Source organism: Phocoena sinus, chromosome 2 (assembly GCF_008692025.1).
Source record: "Phocoena sinus isolate mPhoSin1 chromosome 2, mPhoSin1.pri, whole genome shotgun sequence".
Lineage (NCBI taxonomy): Eukaryota > Metazoa > Chordata > Mammalia > Artiodactyla > Phocoenidae > Phocoena > Phocoena sinus.
In genome coordinates, this window is record NC_045764.1 from 143794762 (window position 1) to 143809946 (window position 15185).

General features: G+C 49.6%; 1 protein-coding gene across 3 annotated transcripts in view; it reads left to right on the top strand.

The window, feature by feature from the left end:
• The window catches only part of PLEKHH1 (pleckstrin homology, MyTH4 and FERM domain containing H1), a 53562-nt gene that overhangs the window by 16255 nt on the left and 22122 nt on the right, over window positions 1-15185 (top strand). For all 3 annotated transcript variants that reach the window (XM_032623276.1, XM_032623277.1, XM_032623278.1), the window contains exons 3-7: window positions 4487-4549; window positions 5463-5612; window positions 9537-9620; window positions 13206-13287; window positions 13630-14351. In XM_032623276.1, the coding sequence (XP_032479167.1) occupies window positions 4487-4549; window positions 5463-5612; window positions 9537-9620; window positions 13206-13287; window positions 13630-14351 (1101 nt within the window). The remainder of the gene's footprint in view (window positions 1-4486; window positions 4550-5462; window positions 5613-9536; window positions 9621-13205; window positions 13288-13629; window positions 14352-15185) is intronic.

Below are 15185 nucleotides of genomic sequence, written 5' to 3' on the forward strand. Positions count from 1 at the left end.
TACACGTGAGCTTGACATGAGGCATCTCCTGTGATCTTCACAGCCGTCCTAGGAGGTGGATACTAGGAGGTGGTGAGGAAACTGAGGCAAAGAGAGGTTAAGAATTTATCTAAAGCCACACTGTGGTGGAGCCAGTCGGGCTCCAGAGCCTTAGACTTACCTGTTCCATTCTCTCCAGCCGGTGCAAAGCAGTGGTAAGGATGTTGAACCCTTTTCAGAGGGATAGCTGAGACCCAGCCTGGCGTGGCTCTGGGCTCAGACCACCACTCAGCACGCAGGTCTGTGCTGGGAGCGCAAGAGGGTGCCTGCTGCCTTTGGGGCCAGTATTTCACAGCGTCACCGAGTGTAACAAGGAGCTGTGGACATGGGGATTAAATACCAGGTTGGTGCCCAGTGCATTTCATCAGGTCGCTGCAGCCTGTTCTAGGGTGGCTTACGAGTCTCAGGTTAAGTCGCAGCTGGTGAAAGTAGATCCTGCCTAAAAGTCAGCTGCCCAAACCTGACACCGCCTTGGCTGATGTCTCAGCCAGACCCACAAACTAAAAGGATAGCTGAGGACACGGTCCTAGGGAACCCTCTGAAAGGAGAAACAGAACCCAAATAAGGGGGACCTGCGAGTAGCTCAGCTTTTCAGAGGTCCAGGTGTGGCCCTCTAAGTGAGCATAAGGAATGATCTACCATCACGAGAAGTGTTGATGCTGGGGTTAAAAGAAGAGTTTGAAAACCCCAACCATGATATTCCGGCATAGACACCCCGGGAGTGTTCCAGTGGCAATGGAGAAAATGTGTTTTCATAAAAACAGAGGGAAACGTGATGTTAAAGATATTCTCTTCAAACAAGGATGGCAGGATGTTGGTAATTGTTGGAGCACAGTGATGGATACATAGATGGTCATTGTACTCTTCTCTTTTAAAAAACTTCCAGATGTTCCAAATAGTTTTAATGTTCAGAAATTTGCTTTAGAGAAAAGAGAATACTCTAGCATAAAGGTGAATACAGAACGCTTTGAGTCTCCAGTGTCCTTGCCCAGAAGATAAGAATGGCTGGAGGGTCGGCAGCAAGGAGGACCAGGTGTCTGTTGGGCCAAGACTGGGAGGAGACCCTAGGCTCCGAGGGGCGCCTTTCCATCTGCTTCGCTGATAGTATACCTTAAAATATGTCTAATATTAAGACCTTGGGGGTGTAAAATACTGACCATGTTGTCAGTGACAGAGTGATTTCTGCCTCTGACCAGTGTTATTAATCACTCTTGACACAAATGGAAATGCCCAAGTGGGAGGTAGGACTCAAATACATTCTATTCATCCCTCTACCTTGGTTTCTCCATCTGTAAAGTCACGAATATGAATGATCGTTTCCTATGGAAATCATATGTGTTCTGAGCTACAGAGCAGATGTCAGATCTAAATGAAGGTTAATCTCTAGCAAGGACCTACTGTAGAGCACAGGGAACTCTGCACAATGTTCTGTGGCAGCCTGGATGGGAGGGGAGTTTGGGGAGAATGGATACCTCTGTAGGTACGGCTGAGTCGCTTTGCTGTGTACCTGAAACTATCACAGCATTGTTAATCGGCTGTACCCCAATATAAAATAAAAAGCTAAAAATAATAAATTAATGAAGGTTAGTCTAGGAAACTGGTCAAGAATCCAAAGCCTTCCCATTCAGTATTTCATTGTATTCTTAAAAATTAAATGCTCCCAGTAATTGTATTAGTTAGGGGTGTTTCTGATGAGGGCAGAGACACCAGCTCTGGCCAGCTTAAGCAAACAGGGAACTTATTAGGAGGAGCCTGGGACATCTCAGAGGACTGAAGAACCTATCTAATAATCAGGACTTGGTAAAGTTTGTGCACATTCTCTGGTGCAGCCCCCTGGCTCTCATCTCTGGACTCTTTTTTTTTTTTTTTTGGTGCGGTACACGGGCCTCTCACTGTTGTGGCCTCTCCCATTGTGGAGCACAGGCTCCGGACGCGCAGGCTCAGCGGCCATGGCTCACGGGCCCAGCCGCTCCATGGCATGTGGTATCTTCCCGGACTGGGGCACAGAACCCGTGTCCCCTGCATCGGCAGGCGGACTCTCAACCACTGCGCCACCAGGGAAGCCCTATCTCTGGCCTCTTAATCGCACATTTCAGATTCCTGGGGAGAGAGAACCTGATTTGCTCCTGGGGGGAGAGAGTCGAGTCTGGTGCCCAAGGGGGAAGGGTTATATAGTACTAACCTGGTCATGGGTTATGTGTCAACCACTCCCCCCAACCCCGCCACCAAGTAGAATTTTTTTTTGTGCTAGGAAGCCACCCCTATAACCATAATATTGGTTTATTCTATGCTGTTACCTCCCCCATAGCTACAAAGGGCCAAGGACTGTGTGATCTTGGAGAGGCCGTCTGGCTGTAATTGACGTCTGAGTCTGGCCAGAACCAACCCACTCTCTCAGGCTTGAGTCAAGAGGTTCCATCATGGGGCTTCCCTGGTGGCTCAGTAGTTGAGAGTCCGCCTGCCAATGCAGGAGACACTGGTTCGTGCCCCGGTCCAGGAAGATCCCACATGCTGCGGAGTGGCTGGGCCCGTGAGCCATGGCCGCTGAGCCTGCACGTCCGGAGCCTGTGCTCCGCAGTGGGAGAGGCCACAACAGTGAGAGGCCTGCTTACCGCAAAAAAGCCTGAGTACAGGAATGCCTGTCAAAGATGGTCCTGTCTATTGGGAGCCCAGGGGGCATTTTTGTCGCATGGGTTGTAAATCTTGAGTTTTATTTGGGATCCTCAGTCCTTTCAGAGGGACTGTGTACTGAAAACATCTGTCTCTCCCCACCCCCAAGGAGGAAAAAAACGGATGAGGGAAGGCAGCCCTGGGAACAGTTTCCCCAGGTTCTCAAACATGAACTGCTCCCGGGTAACCCTCCTTTCACTGTCCAGCACCAGGCTGGAGGGCTCCTTCTCTTTCATCTTTTTTTTTTTTTTTTAAAAATTAATTCATTTATTTATTTATATTTTTGGCTGTGTAGGGTCTTCGTTTCTGTGCGAGGGCTTTCTCTAGTTGCGGCGAGCGGGGGCCACTCTTCATCGCGGTGCACGGGCCTCTCACTGTCGTGGCCTCTCTTGTTGCGGAGCACAGGCTCCAGACACACAGGCTCAGTAGTTGTGGCTCACGGGCCCAGTCGCTCCGTGGCATGTGGGATCTTCCCAGACCAGGGCTCGAACCCGTGTCCCCTGCATTGGCAGGCAGATTCTCAACCACTGCGCCACCAGGGAAGCCCCTCTTTCATCTTTTAATCAAGGAGGGAAAGCAGCATTTCAGCTGAGCAGATGAGAGGTTGGGAAAGAGAAAAAATTAATTGCTCAGTTCACTGGTAAATATCAAGCCAGGGTCCAGGCCAAGGGGAGAGGTTGAGTAGCCAGAGAAAAGGCCAAATCTGCAGAGATAAGGTGGGCGAGGGCTGGACTGGATCTTGGCAAGCAAGGCCTGTACAGCCTCATGGAGGACAAGGCTGGGAGTTTATGCCTCTAGTGTATTTTTCCTGCATACCTGTTGCCATGGGGCAAGGCAGGGCGGGGAAGGAAGCAGTTGCCTGACTAGGCTGTGGCCCATGGCGTTTGGTAGGAGAGTGGAATGTATGACTCTGCCCTGCTCCCGCAGGACTTTTGTGTGATGGTGTAAGGTTTTGGCAGTGCACTCTGAGCCCTGACCAGGGGGAGGGTGGGAGCTGAAATCCAGCTCACACTTCACTCAACGGGCTGTGAGCTCACGAAGCTGCAGAGATGCCGTGTGGGCCGTGGGCTGGTGAGCTGCTCCTTCGGCTTCACCTTAGATCTGGTCCCTGATGAGGCTCTGTGTATGAGAACATTGGTTCCTTTCCTTGGGCCAGTTGGCATACGATTCCAGACTGGTAGCTAGATAGAATTTTTTTTTTTAATGTGCTTAAGATTAAACAAGTCAAATAAGGTGATACCTGTGAATGCCATTTGCAGTCAGAGGCATCCTTGAAAGAAGGGGAGGAAGTATTTGTCCCCAGCCAGGGAGCCATTCTGGAGGAGGAAGGAATATCCGACATGATGGGGGCTCACATGGGAGCACGTTCCATGCCAGGCACGTGGCAGGGCACTGCCTGCAGCCCAGTGCTGAGAGGAGAGAGAGGTCTGGGAGAGGAGCCTGAAAACAAGAGTGAGGGTGAGGATGCCTCAGGAAGAATGATGGTGGTACTGCCCCCCCCTCCCCGGGTGCCCCACACAGGGAGAAAGACCTAGGCTTTTCCTCACTCAGCAGAGAGGACAGCAGCTCTAGGCTCTTCACCTGCCCAAGAAATTCAGGATAAGGGAGCCGAGGGCTGCCATGGCAATCTTTACCCTGACACCCTTGAGCCCCTCGAGATGGGCCACTTGAGCCCGGCCTGCGTGTAGCATCTGCACGATTCACGTGCATTACCTTGATGCCATGTTCGCAGTAGGGACACCACACCTAGACCTCCCCTTCCTCTCTGGTTGAGCAGATGCAGGAGCTGGAGCAGAGGCTGCTGGAGGCAGAGCAGAGAGCAGAGGACGCGGAGACCCAGGTAACCGGGGAGGGGATGGCAGGAGTGTGCAGCGGAAATGACCATTGGCCTTTCCTGACCCTTTCCATGGGCACACATGGACACGTCACACCGATAAGCCTCTTACAGGGACGAGGAAAACCAGCAGTCATGTGTTAGACCTTCTGAACAAATGAAGGTGCCTGGGGCTTTCTGTGGGCATGAAGGAATCTTCGGGTAAGGGTCAGTGCAGTGAGCAGGTGAGTGGCTTAGTCCAAATAGGCTAGGTTATGCTGAGTAACCAATGTGACGTGTCTGCGGTTTATCACATTTAGTTCTCACTCATGGTACCTCTCCATTGAGGGTTAGCCAGGGATTCTGCTTCGCACGGTGATTCAGGGGTCCAAGGTAATGGAGCTGCCCATCTTCCAGCGGAACCAGCTAGAACATGCAGCCTCCTTGGTTGCCATGGCAGGGAAAGAGAGCTGGATCCTTGTGCGCCAGCTCTTAAATACTTCAGCCCAGAAATGACTGAGTCATTCCACTCAGGCCCATTGGCTGCAGTGAATTCCATGGCCATCTAGCTCCAAGAGGGCTGGAAAGTATCGGGAAGTTCACGGACATTCAGTGGGCAGCATATGTCTCTGCCACAGTGAAGCTGGAGCATCTCCTCTCCAGGGTTGTTTGACCTGCCGAGCTTGTCCCTACTGGGGCCCCCAGAGTTAGATGGCCCTACACCCTGCTATTCCTTCCTTGTCAATTCCTTCTTTTGCCCAGATGAGGCTTAATAAGTGGTCATTGAATTAATTGGCCCCAACTGCCCTGGGTACGGGCTCTGCCTGAGAGTCACAGATTGGGGTATCAGGAAGCATCCCATCCCATCCCATCCCATCCCATGCTGGAGGCCACTTCACACACCGTACCCCAACCCTATGAGACGATTGGTACTTTTCAGGTGGGTGTGATGGAAGAGAAGGTGAAATTGTCCAATCTGAAGAATGTAGACTCAGCAGGCAGCCTGCACCGGAAGTACCAAGAATTGCTGAATGCCATGCAGGGCAAAGACGAACTCATCGGCCGGCTGGAGGCACAGTTGGAGAAGCAGGTAAGTGCCAGTGCCCCCCTGCAGCGCCTGCACCAGCTGCCCACGGCTCCTTGAGCAGAGCCCCTCTGCTTGGGCCGCCGGTGGTGGGGACTCTCTCCCTCACGAGACTGTTCTTTCTCGTGGAGATGTATTGGAAGGTGCGTGAAGAGCCAGGCAGGGGATATGGTGGGAAAGGGACCTTGGAGGCTGACTCATCTGGGTTGAATCCCCCCTTTAGCACCAGTGAGCAAATTACTTAAGTCGCTGATTCTCATTTTACACATCTGTAAAATGGGGGTTGTTAGTACGTCATAGGGCTGTCGGCAGAATGAACTCAGGGAACCTGGGTACAGTATCAGACCTGAGGTCGGTGTTTGGTAAGGAGAGCTTTTCCTTTTCCACCCTGGTCTTGTGCCCTGCCAAACTGTGGGACACGTAGTAGCAGAGCAGCACAGAGCTGGCCCATCAGCCTTGGTCAACTGCTCAGCCAAAGTTTCTCAATGAACCTGAGTAGACAGAGACCAAAGTTGCCACCTCCTCTGAAAAGCACATAGGAGCCCAGGAGAGGCCACTGCCCAGTATTCCAGCCACAGTCAGCATCTTTGTTCTGGAGAGGACATCTGGAACACCCCCCTGCCAGTCCCCTAGGCCCAGCTTCCCCTTCACGATCCCATTAACTTCATCCTAATTCTGTCCCTTCCCTCTGCCATTGGGCTTACCTACCCAGCTTTTCCCTGGTGCCAGAGCTCCATTGTTTCCAACAGAAAACCTCACAGCATGGCCAACTTGCAATTTTCCACATGTGTACTCTCCATGGAGGTCCCAGCTAATCCTGCTGGTACCTTCCCACTATCATAGGCACATTCATAATCATTCATCAACAGTCACTGAACATTTCCTTTGTGGGACGTACCTCCCACAATGTGTGGGGCACCATGTGTTCCTGAAAAATCATGGGAAAATATCAATAGAATGTTGACACATGGAATCTCTCATCAATTTCCTATTGATTTTATTTTATTTTTAATTTATTTATTTTTATTTTTGGCTGCATTGAGTCTTCATTGCTGCACGTGGGCTTCCTCTAGTTGCAGTGAGCGGGGGCTACCCTTCATTGTGGTGCGCGGGCTTCTCATTGCGGTGGCTTCAGTTGTTGCAGAGCACGGACTCTAGACGTTCGGGCTCAGTAGTTGTGGCTCGCGGGCTCTAGAGCACAGGCTCAGCCATTGTGGTGCACGGGCTTAGTTGCTCCGTGGCATGTGGGATCTTCCTGGACCAGGGCTCGAACCCGTCTCGCCTGCATTGGCAGGCGGATTGTTAACCACTGCGCCACGAGGGAAGCCCTCCCATTGATTTTAGATCACTATCTTCTCTGTTGAGTGGTCCATAGTTAGAAGTGGCAGCACCTGGGAATTGGTGGGCAAAATGATTCCTGCTAAAGCTTACTTAGGTCAGGAAAAAAAATCATTTTACAATAATAATAGGTCCAGATCAGAAGAGAGAGAATGCTGTTTTGCAAGTCAGTAGACCTGGTTTTAGCCCCAGCCGTGGCACAAACTGACAGAGGCAAGTCATTTCACCCTCTGGGCCTCAGTTTCCACAGCCACATAAATATCAGGGTATCAAACTAGGTCAGGGGTCAGCAGACTGTTTTTGCCAAGGTCCAGGTAGTAAATATTTTTGGCTTTGCAGGCCACGTGGTCTCTGTTGCAGCTAGCCAACTCTGTTGCTGTAGCCTGGAAGTGGCCTTAGACAATACAGAAATGAATGGGCAGGGCTATTCAGGGAGGGACCAGGTGGAAGGCTGGATTTGGCCTGTGGCCAGTCCGCAAACCCCTAGATAACCTTACCGGTTCGCCAGCTCTCAAATACTGAGTCAGACATTTCCATATGCCCATCTCATTTCCACAGACTCCCTTGTTTGGAGCTTATGTCCATCATCTTACAACTTCAAGGCAGTTTTTCCCTAGAAGTGTAACCAAAGTCGTTACTGCTGGTCTCTAAACAACCGAAAGTACACCAGTTGTCTCCATGCTTTTTATTTATTTATTTTTAAACAAATTTATTTATTTATTTATGGCTGCCTTGGGTCTTTGTTGCTGCGGGCAGGCTTTCTCTAGTTGCAGCGAGCGGGGGCTACTCTTTGTTGCGGTGCACAGGCTTCTCATTGTGGTGGCCTCTCCTGTTGCGGAGCACGGGCTCTAGGCGCACAGGCTTCAGTAGTTGTGGCATGCAGGCTCAATAGTTGTGGCTTGCAGGCTCTAGAGCACAGGCTCAGTAGTTGCGGTGCACGGGCGTAGTTGCTCCACGGCATGTGGGATCTTCCTGGACCAGGGCTGGAACCCATGTCCCCTGCATTGGCAGGCGGATTCTTAACCACTGCGCCACCAGCAAAGTCCCTCCATGCTTTTTAGAGCAGGGAACTAGTACTCATTCTAGAACTTGTTGATTACCTGTGCCTCAGGCACTGTGCGGTGCACTTTCTGTCCCTTGCATCCTCAAGATGGTCCAGAGGGGAGATGTATCTTCACCCATTTTAGAGATGCCATCACCAGAGGCTGATGTGGCCTTCCCAGTGCCCCACAGCAAATAAGCCTCAGAGGCAGAGCCAAATCCCCAAAGCCTGTATTTTCTTCTCTCCTAGGCTGCTATTCTTTAGATACAAACCTCGCTTTTGAGTCATTTTACAGCGGTCACTCGGTATCCACAGGGGATTGGTTCCAGGACACCCCGCAGATACCAAGATCCGTGGATGCTCAGGTCCATTATATAAAAGGGCATAGGACAGTCAGCCCTCCATATCCGCAGAATTAGGTCCGTGGTTGGTGGAATCTGCAGATGCCGAACCCACCAATAGGGAGGGTCGACTGTGCTTCACCCTGTTATATCAATATAATGAACTTGAGCATCTGCAGATCTTGGTATCTGCTGGGCGTCCTGAAACCAATACCCCTGTAGATACCGAGGGATCACTGTATACTGTTGATTGTTTTGAGGGAATTGTACTCATGTGCTAATTTACCTTTATTTTTTAACTGTAAAGGTAATACATGCTTATAGTAAAAAATACAGAAAGACCAAAAGGGTATAAAATGACATTTTTCCTGCATCCCCATCCTTCATTTTCATCCCTCACCACTAACCACTGTTCATTGTGACCATTTCCTGTGTATCAGAGCAGTGTTCCATTTTCATTTTGTTTATTTAGCCAAGCCCTTATTTGTGGACTCTTAGGTTATTTCCAGTTTTGAGTTTTTTGTTTTTGTTGCTTTATCAAATAATAATGCAATTAACGATTCCTAAGCAGTGGGTTTGTTAGATCAGTGGTATGGACATTTAAAATGTTGACAAATATTATCAAGTTTTTCCCCAAAAAGGCTTTGCCAATTTGTATGAGGTGGGCTGTTTTCCAACACCCTTGACAATTTAGGGTTATATCAAACTTTTAAATTGTGTTAGTCTGGTAGAGGAAAATGATGTGTCACTTTTATTTGCATTTTAAAAATAATAATAAAGATTGCACAGCTTTTCGTGGGTTTCTTTCCCTTTATTTGCTGTTGATTTCCTATTTATATCTTTTGCATATATTTATTGGTTTGTTCATTTCAAATTATCCCTTTTGTATGTAAGTCATTTGTGTTGCAAAACATCTCCCAGTTGGTCTTTTCGTTTTGTTTAAGGGCATTTTTTTTTTTTGGTCATATAGTAATTTATAGAGATGATATAGATTTATTAGTCTTTCTGGGCTATTTGGGATTTGTATTATGCTTAGGAAGGCCTTTCCCACTTTAAGAATATTTTCTAAGAATTCATAAATGAATTATTTTTCCCTATCGGTCGACCTCCATCCAGTCCCTTAATATTTCTTCTCAGGGCCTCCCACCTCCAATTATTCACTAAAACGGTGACCACCGTGACGAACTAAAGGCCCTCTCTCTCTTGCAGAAGAAGATGAGAGCTGAGGAAGCAAAAATCGTTCAAGAAAAAGCTGCAAAGATCAAGGAATGGGTGACACTGAAGTTAGCAGAGGTGAGTGAGAGCTTATCTTGGGAAGCCTGCGAGGGACCTGCGTGGGGTTGCTCCTGTCCCTCCGTGTTTTTCTGCCTCTACCTGTTTATGGGGCCTTGCCTGCTTTTCATTTTGTTAACCGCTCGTCTCTCATTCAGCTTAAATGCTGAGACACTTCACTTCACTTTTCCCTTCCTGTTGTCAGAGTTGGGTTTCCCTAGAGCTCCTGGTTTGCTTTGTGTCTGGGGAGAAGGAATGAGTCTCACTTCTGAGGAGTCCCATCAGTTTCCTTCTGAGAAGCACACATGGTCCTTACCGTCCACCCTCTGTCCTCTCCATTCTTTTTAACTTTTTTTTTTTTTTTGGTGCTCAAATATACATAAAATATACCATTTGAGCTGTTTTTGAAGTGTACAATGCAGTGGCATTAAGTACATTCACAGTGTTGTGTACCCATCACCACTACGTCCAAAACTTTTCCCACCCCAAACAAACTCCATCCCCATTAAACACTAACTCCCCATTGTCTCTCCCCCCAGTCCCTGGTAACCTCTATTCTACTTTCCACCTCTGTCCATCCGTTTTCATAGCTCATCACTTGCTGCAGCTTTATTTAGGAAACTCAGGACTAGTAGCTACAGCGCTGCTAGCAAAAAACCAAAAAACAACCTCTTTCTAAACAGAAGGAAGGGGAATTGAAGTTTGGAGAAGGGTGAACACTCACTCCTGACACAAGTGGCTCACACCTGCAGGGGGTAGTGGCTCATTTTGCCTCCTGTCCTTTCTGTGGACACACATCTCAGGTCACCTGCTAGACTACAAGCCCTTGGGGACAGAGCTGATGCCTATAACCTGCATCTTCCACAGCCCTGATCTCTTGCTAAAAGCTCAATGAAAGTGTGTTGGCTTTCCAATGAGAATGGGTACTAGACAGCCTATTAACAGGACCTGGCATATCGGCTGGAGACAATGGAAGAACAGTTTTTTTTGTTTTTGTTTGTTTTGCGGTACACGGGCCTCTCACTGTTGTGGCCTCTCCCATTGCGGAGCACAAGCTCCGGACACGCAGGCTCAGCGGCCATGGCTCACAGACCCAGCCGCTCCGCGGCATGTGGGATCTTCCTGGACCGGGGCACAAACCCATGTCCTCTGCACTGGCAGGCGGACTCTCAACCACTGCACCACCAGGGAAGCCCTTTTTAATTTTATTTATTTATTTATTTTTATATTTTTTTAAGAACAGTTATTTTTTGCTCCTAGGTGAATAAGAGGTCAAAGTTACTTTTATCAAAGGTTGAAACAAGGAAAAAAAGTATGTTTTGTCAGGGAAGATAACAAGGAATTAAGGGCCTGTGGATTATGACATAGTGAAATGATATGGTGAGAATAAAACATCAAACAATGAAAAATCTGGGTCCTAGAGCCCAGGCTAAAATTCATTAGAATAATTGGAAAAGAAGAATGTAATTAACCAATATTTGTTAAACGCTTGCAATGCATCAAGTTCTAAGGCAGGCATTTTTTTTTTTTTTTTTTTTTTTTTGCGGTATGTGGGCCTTTCACTGTTGTGGCCTCTCCCGTTGCGGAGCACAGGCTCCGGACGCGCAGGCTCAGCGGCCATGGCTCACGGGCCCAGCCATTCCGCGGCATGTGGGATCTTCCCGGACCGGGGCACGAACCCGTGTCCCCTGCATCGGCAGGCGGACTCTCAACCACTGCGCCACCAGGGAAGCCCAAGGCAGGCATTTTAAACATAGATACTGATTTACTCTCAATGACAACTTTGTGGAATGATTACTGCCATCTTCAATTTATCAGTTAGTAAACTGAGACAAAAAAAAATACAAGCAAGTTGCTACTGTGATAAAAGTAATTTTTATAGGTTGTATATTGTTCCCGACTCCTTTCCAGTAGAAGGATAATATATCCCTGCCCCTTGCCATAAGATTTGCTATGCCTCCCTGAGGAAGGAATATGCTTCTGCAGATCATGGATATTATGCTTGTTTATATGACTCGATCTAGACATATATGTAAGCTATATTCAATTAGAAACTTCAAGAACAATCACATGGAGACTTCCCTGGTGGCACCATAGTTAAGAATCCACCTGCCAACATGGAGACTTCCCTGGTGGCACCATAGTTAAGAATCCACCTGCCAATGCAGGGGACACAGGTTTGAGCCCTAGTCCAGGAAGATCCGATCCCACATGCCACGGACCAACTAAGCCCGTGTGCCACAACGACTGAGCCTGTGCGCCTAGAGCCTGTGCTCCACAACGAGAGAAGCCACCACAATGAGAAGCCTACGCACCGTAAGGAAGAGTAGCTCTCGCTTACTGCAACTAGAGAAAGCCTGTGCACAGCAACGAAGACCAAATGCAGCCAAAGAAGGAAAAAGAAGTTTTAAAAAAAAGAAAAGAACAATCACATGAATTTATTATTGTCCTTTTCCTTTTTCCAGGAGATAGGGTTTTCTCCTTCATCCTGGATCCAGTATAAATAAAGCGTGTGAAACTGAGTAGAATACATATGATATAAAATATAAGCAAGGAAATAAAATTTTTGTGTTATAAACAACAACAAAAAGAAATGTGTTGGCTTTCATTTCAAAGAAAATGCAGCCACCCTGAGGCTGGATCTCATGGATAGGATGTTGAGCAGAAGAAGCCAGATACAGAAGTACATCTTGAATAATTCCATTTATATAAAGTCCTAATGGGCGTAACTACACTAATGTGTGTCGGGTGCATACTTAGATGGTACAACACAGAAAGCAAGGAAATGAATCTCATAGACTCAGAAGAGTTGTCGCCTTAGTGGGGAGGGCGGATCACGTGATTGGGAAAGGACAAGTGCGGGATGTCTGGAGTGTTGGCAAATTCCTCTTTCTTAACCTGGGTGGCGGTCACATGAGTAATCATTTCAGAATCATTTGTTAAGCTGTTCGTTGGTGTAGAATGCAGTTTTTTGTGTGTTATATTTCACCATTTTTTTAAAAGGTTAAAGATACATAGAAAAGCAGGACTTCCCTGGTGGCACAGTGGTTAAGAACCCACCTTCCAATGCAGGGGACACAGGTTCAAGCCCTGATCCGGGAAGATCACATGTGCCGCGGAGCAACTAAGCCCGTGCACCACAACTACTGAGGCTGCACTCTAGAGCCCGCGAGCCACAATTACTGAGCCCACATGCCACAACTACTGAAGCCTGCGTGTCTAGAGCCCATGCTCCACAACAAGAGAAGCCACTGCAATGAGAAGCCCGTGCACCACAACAAAGAGTAGCCCCTGCTCACCACAACTAGAGAAAGCCCGTGGGCAGCAACGAAGACCCAATGTAGCCAAAAATAAATAAATAAAATTTATTAAAATAAACCCCCAAAAACCTAGAAAAGAAAGCACAGGGGCCGCCAAATGGAATTCTTTCCCATCTACAACCAGGTAGCGCAGAGAGAAGGAGAAGGTCAGGGCTCCCAGGAGAGTCGGCCGTGGATTGGGGGGCACCACGGGTTCTTTTGAAGGGTTTTAATCTTATTTTGAATTATATGTCTGAATGTGTAGGCTGAGTATTTATTCTCAATCTTCATTTTTCTTTTTGTCTAGCTTGAGGTGGAGAATCAGCACCTGAAAAGCTGTAATCAGCACCTGGTGGAGCAGGTGGGAGCCCTTCAACATGCACTAGAAGGTGAGCGGGCCGGCGTGTGCGGGAGTCGGGGGAGTGGGGGGTGTGTGTGTGTGCGTGCGTGTGCGTGGGGCTGAATTGAGGGAGCTCTTTTTTTTTTTTTTTTTTGGCGGTACGCGGGCCTCTCACTATTGTGGCCTCTCCCGCTGCGGAGCACAGGCTCCGGACTGATGTGCAGGCTCAGTGGCCATGGCTCAGGGGCCCAGCCGCTCTGCGGCATGTGGGATCTTCCCGGACCGGGGCACGAACCCATGTCCCCTGCATTGGCAGGCGGACTCTCAACCGCTGCGCCACCAGGGAAGCCCGAGGGAGCTCTTAACATGCCTATTTTTGTCCCAACCACAGCTCTTCAGATGGCACCTTCGGGGAAGCTGCTGGTGGCCCCCCAGGGAACCACAGAGCAGGATTCTGTCCCTGCAGGACCAGGAGCCCAGCCAGTGGGGCAGGACGGTGGTGCTCAGGCCCAGGGTGCCCTGAAGGCAGCTATGCCTGTACCTTCTCCAGGTGCTCTGCAGAGCAAGGACTCTGTTCCTAAAGCAGGAAGCCCCTGGGAGGATTCTAATTCCAGTATGGTCCACCCTGGAGAAACATCAGAGGCCAAGACCCTTCCACTTCATCTGGGAGGACAGGGCTCTCCTGGCCAGCTGTGCCTGAAGCCTTGCACCCCCAGGCATGGTTTGGCTTCCTGGGGTGAAGGCCTGGTCACTGCTCAGGGAGGGACGCTCCCCAGGACGAAGACCTCTGCCAGGGAAGGTGGCCCCGGCTGCAGCCTGACTCTGCCGAAGGTGCGGGCTCCCAGCACCCACCGGGACAGCATCCAGCTGGCCAAGCGGCACCACAGCCAGCCCCAGGCGGGCCCTGCGCACTTCGACCACGTGGTGAGCATTGAGATTGGGACACTCTCAGCCCTCCACTCCTCCAGCCTTCCCAAGGTGGAGGCTGGACCTGAGCTCCGGGAGGAACCGGAGAAGATGGAGATGGACGAGCAACCCCCAGCGGGGAAGATGGAGGAAGTGGATTTGGGGAACAAACCACCTACACCCCCCCTGCACCGGTTTCCATCCTGGGTAAGAGGCCCCCTGGGGACAGGACAGAGGGGCCGGACTGATGGTGCGAACGCTGTGGGGCACAGCCATGTGCTGAGCGTGGGACGAGGCTGTCACCCTCACCCGCTCTGGGCGGTGGGTACCCCAGGGCCTGTCCAGACTACTCCGCCCATAAGGGGTGGAGCCAGGATTTCCGATTGGACGGCGGCCGGCTGTTTCCTGAGCAGGCGCTCACCGCGGGCCACAGCCAAGCTGGGTGCTCGGTGCCTATTTTCTCGTGGAGTCTTCCTGACTCTCCGTGGAGGTACAGTGTGGTGGCTAAGAGCACGGGTCCCAGGGGCAAACCAGGAGGTCCCAAGATCAAACTCTGTGAGCCGGGGCAAGCTACTAAACCTCTGTGCCTCAATTTCCCTCTCTGTAAAATGGGGATAATAGTACCTGCTTTAGAGGGTTGCCCTGAGGATTACGTGTGTTAATACGTATTTGGTGAGTAGTTGCAGCAGTGGTTCACAATACGTGGAGAGGCTGTTGGAAACGGCAAGGGCCAGGCCAGGGTGGAACACTTTCAGAATCATCCCTCCTCTTGTTCCTTGTTGTCTTGTAAATCCAGATGCTCTGAAATCCTAAAGCAGAGGCAGGCAGTGAGGGAGAATTCGGCAAGGGATGTGGCAAGAGGGCTCAGGTCCTTCCGGTCCCCGAGACAGGATCGCTCTTGTTACCTTAGGGAACCACAGTGGCCTGAGAACCCAAACTCTCTTCTTAGGTGAGACCAGCTGGGCAGTAGCCATGTGGGGAAGATCAAGACTGAGAATTGGGAGAAGGACATTTCTCAGTCTGAGGGAGTCAAATGGACTT